Source organism: Carcharhinus amblyrhynchos, unplaced genomic scaffold (assembly GCF_965287045.1).
Source record: "Carcharhinus amblyrhynchos unplaced genomic scaffold, sCarAmb.v2.hapA scaffold_51, whole genome shotgun sequence".
In the NCBI taxonomy this organism is placed as follows: domain Eukaryota; kingdom Metazoa; phylum Chordata; class Chondrichthyes; order Carcharhiniformes; family Carcharhinidae; genus Carcharhinus; species Carcharhinus amblyrhynchos.
The window spans coordinates 1,162,349-1,178,819 of record NW_027649792.1 but is presented as its reverse complement, the minus strand read 5'-3'; the positions used below and the strand labels follow the sequence as shown (position 1 = coordinate 1,178,819).

Below are 16,471 nucleotides of genomic sequence, written 5' to 3'. Positions count from 1 at the left end.
CACATCATACAGAAACAGTACATCACATGTCCCTTCGTCACAGTCTCCCAGTGATTTCTAAAAACAGTTAAGAATTTAGACTTACCTTGCCCTTTTCTCCCAAGTCCTGTGATCCAAAGCCCTTACAGCTCACTCTGCTGCCCACTCCCGACGCTGCCCGCTGTCTACGGCAATCCTCCTTTTATACTTTGTGCGGTAAAAAAATCCCTTCCCACAAAGCCCCGAGGCCCACTTCCTGTCTAACTTTTAAAACAGAATTACAGTTAAAAAGCCCGCAAAAATCTTTACAAAGGTAATCGCTTACCTTTACTCTGTGCAACCTTCACTCTGCTCGCTCCAACGAATGAGTGGACGATTGATGTTTCCTCTGAGGTTGTGCCCTCGGGCCCGAGTCTCTCCTACTATTGGAAACATCTTCCCCACATCCACTCTATCCAGGCCTTTCGTTATTCTGTAAGTTTCATTGATATCCCCCTCCTCGTCCTTTCAAACTCCATCAAGTACAGACCCAAAGTCCTCAGACACTCCTCATGCGTCAATCTTTTATTCACCAGGCCATTCTTGTGAACCTCCTCTGGACCCTCTCCAAGGCCAGCACATCCTTCCTTAGATATGGGGCCGAAAAGGACCAAGAAAGAAAATTACAGCGTAGGAACAGGCCCTTCGGCCCTCCAACCTTGCACCTACCGTGCTACCCAACTTAACTAAAACCCCACCCGAACCAAAACTGCTGACAATATTCGGAATGTGGTCTGAACAAAGATTTACAAAACCTCAGCAGTACACCCCTGCTGTTGTATTCTATCTCTCTCGAAATGAAGCCGAGCAGAGGGACTCTGTTATATCGAATGAATATTGAAAGAGTTATGGTTTGACCCTCCATTATTTCCAAATTTCCCTGACCATCAACACCCCATCTAGGTTGTAAATATTCTACATTGGGTATAAAAAGTTTTGGATTGAATGGGGTGAAGTGAAGCTGTTTGTTTCGTGACTGTAATTGATGTGAGTCTCCATGGATCCGATTAGTCTGCCTGGAGGGTTTTCCCTCTTCTATTAATAAGGGATTCTGTTCAATGTGTTGTCTCATTGAGACAGCGGGAGCGACAACTCCAAACTAACAGAGATCAGCGGCTGTGAAGAGAGAGGGAGGGAGAGGAGAGATCAGAATCTGGGAGCAGTGGATTGGAATCTCCCAGCGATGCATCTGAATCTGGGAACAATCAATTGGAATGTTACAGCAATGGATCAGAATCTGGGAACAATCAATTGGAATGTTACAACAATGGATCAGAATCTGGGAACAATGGATTTTGATGTTCCAACCAAGGACAGGAGTTTATCATACTGGATTTCTTGGCTTACTGAAGATGGCTTACGGATAACATTATTTGGTCGGATTCGATATCTACTGCACGTGATTCAATGCTTTTACTATCCCCTCCTGGCTATTGTTGGTGTTCCGGGTAAGTCCCTGGCTGGACTTTTACCGGCCTGACTGCCAGGGATTCGGAGCAGGCGAGGGGCGGAGCATGGGAGGGTCTGTTAAACACGGGAGGGATTTTGCAGCTTTGGGGAGAGTGAGGCTGTAAAGTCCCCTCCCCTGTGTCCAGTTTCTCTTGCTAGAAAGGCTGTTTAACTGTGTTGATTTCCCTGTCATTTACTGTACTCGGTTTGCTGCTCTTGTTTCTGTTGAATCTCTGTGTCCAGTTATTATTTCTTTCAGCCACTGACAATTGTCTCAGGGCCCATGGGCTGGGATGTCTTCTGTGTGCTGGGACTTTTCATAGATATGTGACATCAAACACTATTCCTTCATGAGTAAAAGATTGAGACAGAATCCATTTTACCCTCGACATATAACATATAGCAGTTCACTGCTTATCACCCACCCAGTCAGCAGGCTGCAGAATCCATTTTTATTGTTTACAGCAAGATCTCACTTGTGTATCTGAATTGTGTATTTGCAACCCCGTACGTTTGGTACATGGTTGGGAACACAGCTGCAAGTCATAGAAATCATAGAAACCCTACAGTACACAAAGAAGCCATTCAGCCCATCAAGTCTGCACCGACCACAATCCCACCCAGGCCCTACCCCCATATCCCTCCATATTTTACCCACTAATCCTCTAACCTATGGTTGTACGGTCAATTTACCATGGCCAATCAACCTAACCTGCACACCTTTGGACTGTGGGAGGAAACCCACGCAGACACTAAGAGAATGTGCAAACTGCATACAGACAGTGACCCGAGCCGGGAATCGAACCCAGGACCCTGGAGCTGTGAAGCAGCAATGCTAACCACTGTGCTACTGTGCCGCCCCAATCTATCTGTCTAAATGAAGATTTTTATGGGGATCGGGCCGGGTGGGATTGTGGTCGGGGCCTGTGAAAGTTCTGCTCATACCTCACGCATTCATGTCTCGACCACCAATGTACAATACAAACAGCAAGGGATCCAGCATCGATCCATGTGTAATCCCACTGGACACAGGCTTGCAGTCACAAAAGCAACATTCAACCATCACCCTCTGCCTCCTGCCACTCAGCCGATTTTGAATGTAATTTACCAAATTCCCCTCGATCCAATCGGCTTTTACTTTCTGGTTCAGTCTCCCATGAGGGAACTCTTCTCTGAAGTCCATTCAGACGACATCGACTGCACTTCCCTCATCTACTTCTGCAGTCACCTCCTAAATATATTCAAGCAAATTGTAGACATGATCTCTACTTGACAAAGCCATGCTGACTATTATTCATCAATCCTTACCTCTCAAAGTGGAGATTAATTCTATCCCTCAGATTGATTTCCAATCATCATGATTTCCAGTCATGGACATAGTGATGATGCCGTCTTGGGCGTGATCTTGGATGTCTCCAGGACACCTTGTAGGATGGCAGTAGAGCACAATGTTTAGCACAGCTGCCTCACAGCATCAGGGATCCCGGGATTCCATCATCACGAGTGATGATTTTTTGTTTACTTTGAAACCAGCTCCATTCTCACACATTGCCTGTTGGGATTTCTCCTGTTACAAGAATGTGTTGTGTTTCTCTGGAAAGCATTCTTCACATTGAGGAGGTCCAGTTTCTCGCAGCTCCCCAGTGTCACATTGACCCTTGTAAATTTATCTCGATCACAGCAATCCTGTGCACGTCATCAATCTGCGTAAGTTCATTGGTAAGGCCAGGACACATCGTGCTGATGTTCCAGCTTGAGATGTGAAAGACTGATTTGGTTTGGTTTGATTTGAATTGATTTGTCTTATTGTTGTCATATATATTAGTATACAGTGAAAAGGATTGTTTGTTGAGTGTTCTACAGACAGAGGATAGAGAATAAGAGAGTGCAGAATGTAATGCAGTTATAGCTCGGGTGGATGAAAAGATCAACTTAATGCCATATAGGTCCATTCAAACGCCTGCTGGCAGCAAGAAGAAGCTGTTGTTGAGTCATCAGCATGGTGGCACCATGGTTAGCACTCCTGTTTCATGTCTCCAAGGACATGAGTTCAATTCCTAGCTTGGATCAATGTCTGTGTGGAATTCTCTGTGTCAGTTTCCTCCGGATGCTCCGACTTCCACCCATAGTCCAACATTTGGTTGATTGGCCATGCTAAATCACCAATTATCGTCCCGTGATACGTATGTTAGGGGGATTAGCAGGGTACACATGTGGGACTTCGGGGATAGGATCTGGCTGGGATTGTCGATGGATCAATGGCCCCCTTCTGCACTGTAGTTTTTCTATGAGTTGGTTGGCATGCTTTTTTTAATCTCTAATGGAACTAGTGGGATGAGTATATATCAATGGTGCATTATTCCCTAATTATGCTGGCTGATTTTGCGAGGCAACGAGAAGTTTAGACAGACTTGATGAGTGGGAGATTGATTTGAGTGATAGACTGGTCTGCATTCACCAAGTTTGAAGTTTGTTGCAGTCTGGGACAGAGCATGAGCCACACCAAGCTACAATATTATCTATGATGCATCTGTAAAAGTGGGTGAGAGTCGTAGCTGACCTGCCAAATGTCCTTAGACCTCTGAGAAAATAGAGGCGTTCATTGGCTTTCTTAACTATAGTGTCATCATGGAAGGGCACAAAAAGTTACTGGTGATCTGAACCCTAAAACCTGAAGCTCTAGACCATTTCAACTTCAACCCATTGATGTAGATAGGGGCATGTACTCCATGATACCTCCTGAAGTCGATTTGCTTTGTTGACATTGAGGAAAAGATGATTGTGGTCGCAACAGTTCACCAGATTCTCCAACTCTTCCCTGTTCTCAGTCTCATCATTGTTTGGGATCCGACCCACTACATTGGGGTCATCAGAAAACGTGTAAATTGCGTTGGAGTGGATCTTGGCCACACAGTCATCGGCGTGTAAGGAATACCGTAAGGGGCTGAGGACACAGTATTGCGGGGCACCGCTGTTGAGGATGATTGTGGAAGAGGTGTTGTTGCCTCCTTATTTATTGCTGTTTGTGGGTTAGAAGTTCAGGATCCAACTGCAGAAGCTGAAGCCAAGTTCCAGGCCATGGATTTGGACGTGAGTTTAGTGGGAATAATGGTGTTGAACGTTGAGCTGCATTCGATAAACATGAGTCTGTGTTACAGGGTTGACTGTTGGGCCAGGGAGATGGTGTGTGTGGACCTGTTGAGGAGGGAGATGAACTGTAGTGGATCAAGGCAATCTGGGAGGCTGGAATTGATTCATGCCATGACTAACCTTTTGATGTCTTTCATATTATTGGATATCATTCTCACTGGATGATTGTCATTATGGCAGGCTGCTTGGTTTTTCTTTGGTAATGGCCTTTGTTGAGTTTTTCTTACCAGGTGCGCAGATTGTCAACCTTCCTGCCAAGAGAGGACTCACTGACCTTCACTGGTCCAGTAGACCACAGTGGGGCAGCAGCAAACCCACTGGGAATTATGGACGGTCACTATTCACTGAGCACTGAAGTTTTCTCAAACACTTGAAAGCAAACCCTGGCAGTTGTGTCCTGTGCCAACCGGGTGTGAAATTACCATTTCTTCCTGTGTTGTACTAATTTGGCAACAATGCTGTGGTCTCCTCTCCAGGGTACAGCCCAGCGTAAATATAATAGAGATTCTGTGCTGTCAAGGCATCGGGATCTCCCTCCGTCAACTGTTAGCATGAGTCAGAGGCAAGGGTGAACCAGCACTGTTTGGTACCAGTTCTGCTGCAGGGGTTGTCAGTAAGCTGTCTGACTGTTTTACCATCTACAGGGATTTCTGTCAGGGTTTACTCCCTCAGCCTTCTTACCCTCCAAATCCCCCACAAGGTAGAAGGGCTATTTACATGTAGCTGAGTGAGGATCAGTGTTGTGAACTCCTCTGAAAACTCCCTCCCAAATGTATACCATTGTGTTGTCACCATGGTGCAGCATGGTGACACTGTGGTTAGCACTGCTGACTCACAGCATCCGGGACCTGGGTTCAATTCCTGGTTTGGGTCATTCATTGTGTGGAGTTTGGAGCTTCTCCCCATGTCTGTGTGGGTTTCTTCTGGATGCTCCTCTTTCCCCTTACACTCCAAAAGATGAGCTGGATTTTTAAAAAAAGTTATTTTGTATGTGTGGACATTGTTTTTATTTTCACCTATCCTCAGTCTAAATGGTCACATCTTCCCCTGAATGATGTCTAATTTTAATCTTAATCTTCCTTCCTAACAGTGAACATAATCACAATTGTGACACTGACAAACAGAAATTGTGGTCTGTCCAAATGTGTTACTAGTTACCTGGTGGCCATGTCGGTGGGGGATCTGCTGGTCGTTATCCTTGACCTTACATTGAGACACATTCCCATAGTTTATTGGGAACAGTTTTATTTCCTGGTGTTGGTTCCTGTGTGTAACATCCACGCCGTCCTGCTTTACGCAGCCACTGACTGTTCTGTCTGGTTCACCGTCACTTTCACCTTTGATCGATTTGTGGCCATTTGCTGCCCCAAGCTGAAAAGTAAATATTGCACTGAGAAATCGGCGGCTGTGGTTCTGGGAACAGTGACGGTGCTGAGCTGTTTAAAGAACATTTTCTGGTATTTTATGTTTTTAAATAGATATCGGCTGGTGAACAATCCCTGGTTTTGTGAGGTCTCATGGGATGTTGTGAAATCTCCGGTCTGGGGAATAATTGAGTTCCTCCAATTCATTTTAACACCGTGTGTCCCATTCGTCCTGATTCTGCTGCTGAATGCTTTCACTGTCAGACACATTTTAGTGAGCAGCAGAGCCCGCAGGAGACTCCGGTGTCACAACAGTGGTGAGAATCCCAGAGACCCAGAGATGGAGAGTCGAAGGAAATCCATCATTTTACTGTTTGTTATCTCAGCCAATTTCATGCTGTTATGGTCAATGTTAATGGTTTATTCAATATGGAGCCGGATGGAGTATTTGGGCTATAAGTCGGTATGGTTAGAAAGTTTTGTTCTGGAATTGGGTTTCATGCTGCAACTCTTGAGTTGTTGTACAAACACTGTCATTTACGCTGTGACACAGACTCTCTTCAGACAGCAGCTAATAATTCTGCTCAAATATCCCTTTACTGCAATTATTCATCTCATTACAGCCTCAGAAGTAAATGCAACTACAAGATCCCTGACTCTTCCTATTGGACATTCAAACTCCAAACAGCAAACAGCCTCACAAAGACAGAAAGAGTAACAGATAGAGAGAGAGAGGGGCGGCAGTGAAAGCAAAAGTGAGAGTGATAGAGAGACAAAGATAGATAGAGAGAGGAAAGGGCACAAAGCCATGAAGAGAGACAGCATTTGAAATAGTTTTGAACAGATAGAGGGAAAGAAACAGACAGACGGAGAGAGACAAACAGAGATAAAGGACAGAGAGAGAGAGATTCTCTCAGAGTGAAAGAAGTAGGGATAGAGGGGGAAATGGCAAGGCTGATGGACAGGGAATGAGAAAAGGGGACAGGCCATACATGGGAAGATGTAATATGGAAGGAAATTCGTTCTCTGGAGCAGTGTGCTGGTGCCTGGGGAGTGTAAACTGCGAGTGTTCTGTGTTTATTTTTAAATTACATTGCTGGGTTGTGGGTTTTTTTCCCTTTGTGCTTTCCACAGAGGGTCCGAGGCACAAGGGCTGTTGGGAAGGGAGTGAGGGAGTATAAAAACAAGGCCACAGTAGATAGCGGGCAGCGTTGGGAGTGGGCATCAGAGTGAGGTGGGTGCTGAGCGAGTACTGCAAGGGCTTTGGCTCACAGGGCTTAGGCGAGACAGGGTTAGGCAAGGTGAGTTACTGGTCAAGTTTTTCAAAGTGTGTCCACAGGTCTGAGGGTAGTCAAATAAATGGCAGGGACCATGGGGAGACGTGTCAGCTGTGTAAGGTGCAAGATGTGGGAGTTCCTGGAGACGCAGCATCTCCGGCGAGTCCACATCTGCACCAAATGTCTGGAGTTGCAGCGTTTGAGGGCCCGGGTTAGGCAACTGGAGCTGAGGCTGGAGGATTTATTTTTAGTGAGGGAGAATGAGGCATGAATGAATAGGAACCAGATTCAAGAGGGGATCTCAGAGTCAAGGAGGGGGGGATGGGTGGGTTACAGTTAGGAAGGGGAAAAAGAAGAGGAGTAATGTTCCAAAGGCTACGCCAGGGGTAGTCTCTCAAGGTAGCAGGGGTAAGGCACCAACTGAGGTGGAAAGGGCACGAGGGGAAGGGGAAAATGCCTCAGAGGGAAGGAAGGGGGCTGGATGTGAGATAGTGGTGGGGGACAGGAGGGTTAGAGGAATTGATAGGTGGTTCTGTGGTCAAAAGCGAGACTCCAGGATGGCGGTCTGCCTCCCTGGAGCTGGGGTACAGGATGTGTCGGAGAGGGTAGAGGAAGTCTTGAAGGGCAAAGGGACCCAGGCGGATGTAATTATACATGTAGGAGAGAGGGACATAGGAAGGAAGAGTAGGGGGGAAATACATACGCAGTTCAGGGAGTTGGGGGCCAGGCTGAAGTGTAGGGCCTCCAGGGTGGCGATCTCTGGGCTCCTGCCAGTGCCCAGCAATAGCAGGGATAAGAATAATGAGATCCTGCAGCTGAATGTGTGGCTGAGGGATTGGTGCAGGACAGAGGGTTTTAGTTTTATTGACCATTGGGAAGTCTTTGCAAAAGAAGGGCACTTGTATAAGAGGGTTAGGGAACACTTAAATGGGAAGGGGACGCATATTTTAGCTGGGAGGTTGGCTGGAGTGTTTCGGCAGGGTTTAAACTAGTATGGAGGGGGGGTGGGGAGGACGGAGACAGGTCAGGCTCTGGGAGTGAGTTGGATGTCAGGGTAAGTCTAGTTGATAGGGAAATCCCCCAGGGGAAGGAGGATCCGAGAGTGACTGAGGGTCTTTGGTGCACCTGTTTTAATGAGAGGAGTGTAACGGGAAAGTCGGATGAACTTAGAGCCTTGATGTTTGTGAGGAATTTAGATGTGGTGGCAGTGACAGAGACGTGGTTAAAGGAGGGGCATGACTGGCAGATAAATATTGCAGGGTATAAGTGTTTTAGGCGTGATGGGGGGGGTTGAAAAGAGGAGGGGGAGTGGCACTCTTAGGGAATGGATCACAGCGGTGCAGAGGGAGGATAACATGGAGGGGTTGGAAATTGAGTCTTTGTGGGTGGAGTTGAGGAACAGGAAGGGGGCCATTACTATGCTAGGAGTGTACTATAGGCCACCCGATATCCCACGGGCAGTGGAAGAGGGTATATGTAGGGACATTTTGGATAAGTGTAGGAAGAATAGGGTTGTTGTAGTGGGAGATTTTAATCTCCCTGGGGTGGATTGGAAGGTGCCGAGAGCTGGGGGGGGTCTGATGGGGAGGAATTTGTAAGATGTGTATTGGAAGGATCCTTGCAACAGTATGTAGATAGCCCGACTAGAGAGGGGGCGATACTGGATTTAGTTCTGGGAAATGAGCCGGGTCAGGTGGTTGAGGTTGCGGTAGGTGAACATGTGGCTAAAAGTGGCCACAACTCCATCTACTTTAGGATACGAATGGAAAAAGATGAGAGCTGTCCTAAGGGGAGGGTGCTAAATTGGGGGAAGGCTAGATACAACCGGATTAGGCAGGAGCTTAGGGATACAGACTGGGATAGGCTGTAGGAAGGCAAGACCACGTTAGGCATGTGGGAGTCTTTCAAGGGAAAACTGCAAAAGGTGCAGGAGAGGCATGTGCCAGTTAGGAGAAAGGATGGGAAAGGTAGGATTAGGGAACCATGGATTACTAGAGATATAGAAGACCTGGTTAGGAAGAAACGAGAGGCGTATGTCAGGTCTAAGCAGCTGGGAACGGAGAGAACGTTGGAGGAATACAGAGAGAGTAGGAGGGATCTCAAATGGGGAGTTAGGAGAGCAAAGAGGGGGCATGAGATGGCTTTGGCAGGTAGGGTTAAGGAGAATCCAAAGGCGTTTTACTCTTAAGAACAAAAGGGTGGTTAGGGGTAAAATCGGTCCTCTCAGGGACAAATGTGGGGAATTGTGCTGAGAGGCAGAGGGAATGGGGGAGATCCTGAATGAATACTTTGCGTCAGTATTCACGAAGGAGAGGGGCTTGATGTCTAGTACGGTCATTGAGGGAGCGGTAGACCGATTGAAAGATCTATTGATTACGAGGGAAGAAGTGTTAGGGCTTTTAGAGGGCATTAAAACTGATAAATCTCTGGGGCCTGATTGCATTTATCCTAGGCTGCTTAGAGAGGCGAGGGATGAGATTGCTGGGCCTCTGACGCAAATCTTTGTCTCTTCTTTGGTGAGGTCCCAGAGGACTGGAGGATAGCGAACGTGGTACCGTTGTTTAAAAAGGGTAGGAGGGATAGCCCGGGTAACTATAGGCCGGTGAGCTTAACGCCAGTGGTAGGTAAGTTGATGGAGAGGATTCTTAGGGATAGGATGTATGCGCACTTGGAGCGTTGCGATCTGATTAAGGATACGCAGCATGGCTTTGTCAAGGGGAAGTCTTGCCTTATGAATCTGGTAGAATTCTTTGAGGAGGTGACAAAAACGGTTGACGAAGGACGAGCCGTTGATGTTGTCTATATGGATTTCAGTAAGGCATTTGACAAAGTCCCACATGGTAGGTTGATACAGAAGATTAAAGCTCATGGGATATGTGGTCAGGTATCTAGATGGGTAGAGAACTGGCTTGCAAAGAGGAGTCAGAGAGTAATTGTGGAGGGGTCTTTTTCTAGCTGGAGGTCTGTCACTAGTGGTGTGCCGCAGGTCTCGGTACTGGGACCTCTTCTCTTTGTAGTGTACATAAATGATTTGGAAGAGGGAGTAGGTGGTGTGATCAGCAGATTTGCTGATGACACCAAGATGGCTGGATTGGCGGGCAGTGAGGAGCAGTGTCTGGCAATACAGCGGGATATCGATAGGCTGGTTGATTGGGCAGATACGTGGCAAATGGAGTTTAATCCGGATAAATGTGAGGTGATGCATTTTGGCCAGAATAATGTAGCGGGGAGTTATATGATAAGGGGTAAGCCCGTAAGGAGTATAGAGTCACAGCGAGGCCTGGGGGTGCAAGTGCACAAGTCTTTGAAGGTGGCAGTGCAAGTGGAGAGTGTGGTGAAGAAAGCCTATGGTATGTTAGCCTTTATAGGAAGGGTTATGGAATATAAGAGTTGGAGTCTAATGTTGCAGTTGTACAGAACATTGCTTCGGCCACATTTGGAGTACTGCGTACAGTTCTGGTTGTCTTACTACCGAAAGGACGTGGAGAGTCTGGAGAGAGTGCAGAGGAGGTTTACCAGGATGTTGCCTGGTATGGAAGGACTGGGGTATGAGGAAAGATTGAAGAAATTGGGGCTCTTTTCCCTTGAAAGACGCTGACTGAGGGGGGATCTAATAGAGGTATATAAGATTATGAAGGGTATAGATAGAGTAAACAGATGTAAGCTATTTCCTATAATAGAGACACGTAGGACAAAGGGCCATGGACTTAAGGTGAGGGGGGAGCGGTACAACACAGATATTAGAGGGAGGTTATTCACACAGAGGTTAGTGGGGGTTTGGAATGCTCTGACAAGTAAGGTGGTGGAGGCAAACACGCTAGAGTCCTCTAAGAGTAACTTAGACAGGCACATGACTGAGTTGGAGATGGGTGGATATAGGAGAACTTTTTAAATAAGGGTCATTAGCACTGGGGCGTCCCTGGCAATGTAAATGGGTATAGTATGATAATAACGTTTTTTTTCTCTTTCATTCACAGATTTTAAGTCGGTCCACCTCATGTCCAACGAGGGGCATACACGCGATGGGTCGTACTGGGGCTGCTCTTGGTTGTTCGAGATTGGCCTCGTGCTTCGTGTCGTTAGTGTGTGCCTAAACTGGACAAGATACTGGGCAAGACGACAGCTCAGTGACTATCGCTGATTGCTGTGCAGACACATGGATTTCGGCCAGTGTCTGTGGGAGTTTGCGCATTCTCCCCGTGCTTGCGTGGGTTTGCTCGGGGTGCTCTGGCTTCCTCCCACACCCCATAGATGTGCTGTTAGGCTGATTGGCAGGAATAAATTGTCCCTAAATCAGTTTCCCTCAATCTGGATGGCCATAAAACATTAGATAGGGGTCATGGGTAGAGAGGTGGACTGGTGGTGTTGAGATGGCGGCGCGGGCTCGTTGGGCCGAAGGGCCTGTTTCCCGGGCTGATTTTGTTCTTTGTTCTTTCTTCCTTTAAAAGAGCAACTAAGAGGGAACGGGAGACAGAAAGGAGGGCAGAGATAAATAGTCAGAGGAAGAGAGAAACAGACAGAGAGAGAGCACGGGAACTAATGGAAAAGAATGAGACTGAACACATACAATGGACACAACAAGAGCAAAAGGCAGAGCAAGGCATAGAGAGAGAGAGATAAGAAAAGTGGGACAGAGACAGAGAGGGAGAGGGACATGGAGACAGAGCGGGACAAGGAGAGTGAGATTAAAAGGGATCAAGAGAGACAGAAGAAGAGGGTATAGAGGGAGAGAAAGAGGGAGAAGCAGAGAGGCAATAAGAGGCACAGAACAACATATAGAGAGAGACAGAGACAGAGAGATGCACAGGAAGATAGAAAGCGACAGAGAGATTTATTTAATGACTTTTATGATAACCATCAGTTGGACATATTGGAATATGAATTCCCTGACTGAGCCAGTTAATGCTATCCAATCCGGGAGGTCTGCAGACGAATGGTGTATCGAGGTTACTGGAAATCAGGGTCTGTATACTCAGGATGTGGGTATGATGGACTGATGGTTTTCTCACTAGACTATAAATACAGAAACTCAGCTAATGTTTTGGGCACACGGGTTCCAATCTCATCACAGCTGATGGTGGGATTAAAATAATTATATCTGGAGTTCAGAATCTGCTGGTGACCTGAAAATCATTTTCGATTTTTGGGGAAAAAAAACACCTGGTTCACCAATGTCCCAGGGAAGGAAATCTGTCGCCCTTACATGATCAGGACACTTAATTGCCCTCTCAGCAAGGGCAACTGGGGATGGGCAATAAATGCTGGCTGGCCAGAACACCCAAGTCTCAAGAATGAATAAACAAGACTTTGAGTGGGAAATTTTAAATAAGCTGTAAACTGTTTCTCACAGCTGGATAAATACCCAATCCCAAAGGTTGAGGACGACAATTCAAAGCTGGCAGTAGGATTCTTGTTTCCAATTGTGAACTTATTGACCTGCACTTAAATTAACAGCTAGCTGAGGATTCCCAGCGATATTCAACAGCTCACACTCAGAAGGAGTTTAACATTTATAAAGTGTCAAATGTAGGTTTACACTAACACTGCAATTAAATTACTGTAAACATTGTCTAGTCATCACACTCTGATGCTTTTTTGGGTAAACTGAGGGAGAACTAAGCATGGGCAATGCACCTAAACAAGCAAGTCTCCCAGACTGTGGGAGGAAACTGCAGCAACCAGAGGAAACCCATGCTGACACAGCGAGAATGTGCAGACTCCGCAAAGACAATGACCCAAGCCAGGAATTGAACCCAGGTCTCTGGTGTTGTGAGGCAGCCGTGCTAACCACTGTGACGCCTTATCTACGGTGATAGTTTGGACAAGGAAATTCCAGAAGTACCTGCGTGATGGTGCAGCCCATAACATTGGCCCAAATCCAGCTGTGGGTTTTATGAGTGTCTGCCAACTAGTATCAGTTGGAACACCCTCCAGGAGGCCGAAACATTCAGGCAGATGCCTTGAGTTGACTACGATTAACAGACAGTTGTACCCCCGATGGAAGAGATGGTAACCGTGACCCTTTTTTTCAAATTCTCTGAATAGCTGCCAATTATATTCGGCTGTGGATGCAAAATTCCCCAGTCCCCAATAATTGGAAGCAGCGAGTGCTGATGCGGGTGTCCAAACGGCCGTTCCAGACTGAATTGTACACATATTGTAGTGGCAGAGAGCAGCTAACTGCGGAAGGTGGCACACTGCCATGGATTTCAAGAGTGTCGTCCTGAGCCAGGTTCACTATCCCATCCTGGCTGAAACTTACCACGGCCACCCAGGAGTGACAAACTTAAAATCCTCTCAGTTGCCATGTCTGGTGGCCAGGTATGGATACAGATATTTGCAGAGGTGGGTCAGTATTGGTGATATCAACAAGGGGAACTATAACCAGTCGCTACTCTTTGCACTTGCAAATAGCCAGGACGGCCACAGACGCGGCTGTACGTGGAAAGTGCCAGGCCGTTCATGGAGTCAACGTTCCTGCTAATGGGAGATGCAAATTCAAAGTGGGTCCCGTAACTGGATGAGTTAATCAAAGAAGAAATAAGTCTCACAACGCCAGCTTAAAGTCCAACAAGTTTATTTGTAGCAAACACCACAAGCTTTTGGAACAGGCTGTCCATTCGTCAAGTGAGTGGGAGTTCTGAGCAGGAGGAACCGAATGGAGAATCGAAACATCAGAAAAGGTTTCCAAGGTAGTCAGCCCTCGGCGGTTACTCAGATCTAGATGGGAAGGGGTTCAATGGCTTCAAACAGGTTCAAGCACAAATATAAACTTCCGAACTGGGCCTGTTAAATCTGCCCACAGAGTGCAAGCTACAAAGAGTGAAACTCTGAGTGTTGGGGTAAGTGTGGGAGTTTAGGGAAGTGGCTGGAGATGTATTGCTCTGTCTTGTGTCGCTTACTGCCTTCCCATCAGGTCCAGTGTGAGCAGGTGTCGGCCAGACATTAAATGTTCAGAAAATGTTGTGGGACCAATGGAAGCAGCTGATTGGTGAGTCAGTCCTCGGAAGGAACACTGAGGGAATTTTCTGAGCAGCTCCCTGCTGATGTCATAGCATCAGGAAAGATCTCGATATTTTTAATGCATTGGGAACCTGGGCTCAAATGTCAACATGGCAGCTGGTGAAATTCATACTCAATAAAAAATATCTGGAATTAAAAATCTGCTGATGACAATAAAATTATTGATTGTTGAAAAAACTCATCTGGTTCACTCATATCATTTAGGGAAGGAAATCTGCCGTCCTTGCCTGGTCTGGCCTACATGTGGCTCCACAGTCACAGCAATGTGTTTAACTCCCAACCGCTCTCCAACATCAACTCGGGATGGGCAATAAATGCTGGCTATCCTGAGAACTCTGTTTCCCAAAAATGAATGAAAGAAATGCCCTTTTCCCATCCTTACAGATTCAAGCAGATTTAGATTTTTGCTGGTGGGATACTTTCTGTGAAGTTTATTGAGAACATAGCTTAAAGTAGAAAATTACAACAAGATTACAAACATATAAAAAGTAGATAAAATACAGAGGCAGGTCCAGGTAATGTGTTGTACTTGCATGATGTGGGAGCTTGCGGTCCCATTTGTGTTTGCTTGTGTACACATCTGTAGGAAATGTTGGTTGCTCGAGGAAGACCAATTCAGATTTGATGAGGTGGAGTCTGAGCTTTGAACGCTGTGGCACACTAGGGAGCGGAGAGTTAGCGAGACACTGTGTTTCAGGAGGCGCTCACATCCCAAAGAATAACTACATCACATTTGGTGAGTGATCAGGGACAGGAGAGTGTGACTCCAAGCAAGTCTTGGTGACGAACCCAGGAGGTAGTGTTGAAGGATCCTCAGCCCTTGGGCTTGTCTCAGTGTAGATGATGAACGAATGGTATTGTCACTTGACTATTAATCCAGAAAACTGTTTGGTTCACTAATGTCCTTTTAATGAATGAGAGCTGCCGACCTTACCTGGTCTGGCCTACATGTGACACCAGAGCCACATCAATGGTGTTGACTCTCAATGCCCTCAAATGGCAACTAGGGACATGCAATAAATGCTGGCCAGCCAGGGACACCCATGTCCTTCAAATGATGAAAGAAACAGATGTATGACTTTTGCGGACGTGGATGAGGGCTGCAAGGAGGATGGGCAACTTAACCATAGCACGGTGGTTCAGGGAGCCATTCAAGAGGGAGGAGGAAAGGGAAATGTTGTTGTAAATGGGGATAGTTCGAGAGGAGGAATAGACACTTTCCTCTGTGGCCAGTATGGAGAGTCCCCAAGGCTGTGTTGCCTGACTGGCGCCCCGGTTCAGGACATCTTCTCTGTTGTTGCTGGGAAAAATGGAGCTGGAGGGGATAGATTCAGTTGTTGTGGTGCACGTTTCTGAATCCTTAACAGATTAAATCTGAAATTGGAGTCACAATAATCGGACTTGGATGGATTGCGTGGATTTCCAGGCATTCCTCTTTACTTGTTCCTCTTTGTCCTGTGTCTGCACCACTGTACCTTGGGCAGTTTGCTCGTCAACCTGACAGCCCTCGTTCTTGTCCACACTGGGAGCAAGAACCTCAAACCTGTTGTGCAGTTTGAGAGGTCGAGGCCTTTGGGTACCCCCCTCCTTCCTCCCCACACACCCGTCCTTCCTCTCACCCTTCCTCCCCACTTCCCCCTCCTTCCCCTCACCCTTCCTCCCCACTTCCCCCTCCTTCCCCTCACCCTTCCTCCCCACTCCCCCTCCTTCCTCTCACCCTTCCTCCCCACTCGCCCCTCCTTCCTCTCCACTCCCCCCTCCTTCCTCTCACTCTTCTTCCCGAGTCCCCCCTCCTTCCTCTCACCCTTCCTCCCCACTCCCCCCTCCTCCCTCCCCACTCCCCCCCTTCCTCCCCACTTCCCCCCCCTTCCTCTCTCCCTTCCTCCCCTCAGCAGCACCCTCTTGTTCCTGACCCTCAGAGTTAGCCAGTCTAGGGGGTGTGAGTCTCTCTTCTACCCCATTATCCAGGTTACACTCCCTCTCCCTGATGAGCCTCAGTGTCTGAAGCTCAGAGTTCAGCTCGTCCACTTTGAGCTGGAGCTCTTCAAGCAACCAGCACTTACTGCAGACATGGTCACTGGGAAAGACCTTGGGGTCCACCAGCTCCCACATCATACAGAAACAGCACATCACATGTCCCTCCATCACAGTCTCCCAGTGATTTCTAAACACAGTTAAGAATTTAGACTT

At 47.1% G+C, this 16,471-nt stretch overlaps 1 protein-coding gene across 1 annotated transcript; it reads left to right on the top strand.

Annotated features, from left to right (window-relative positions):
• The first annotated feature begins 1,306 nt into the window (after positions 1-1,306).
• Positions 1,307-14,928, top strand: LOC145337506 (putative G-protein coupled receptor 139). The gene is made up of 5 exons (XM_080182296.1): positions 1,307-1,466; positions 5,708-6,612; positions 12,713-12,784; positions 13,422-13,579; positions 14,868-14,928. Exons 1-5 carry the CDS (start codon positions 1,307-1,309, stop codon positions 14,926-14,928), a joined length of 1,356 nt encoding a protein of 451 aa, XP_080038422.1.
• The last annotated feature ends 1,543 nt before the right edge of the window (positions 14,929-16,471 follow it).

Coding starts and splice junctions, on each gene's coding strand:
- LOC145337506 (XM_080182296.1), top strand. CDS start 1,307: ATGGATTTTGATGTTCCAACCAAGGACAGGAGTTTATCATACTGGATT. Junction 6,613..12,712: donor ATCTCATTACAGCCTCAGAA/GTAAATGCAACT, acceptor TTAAATTAACAG/CTAGCTGAGGATTCCCAGCG. Junction 12,785..13,421: donor ACATTTATAAAGTGTCAAAT/GTAGGTTTACAC, acceptor CACATATTGTAG/TGGCAGAGAGCAGCTAACTG.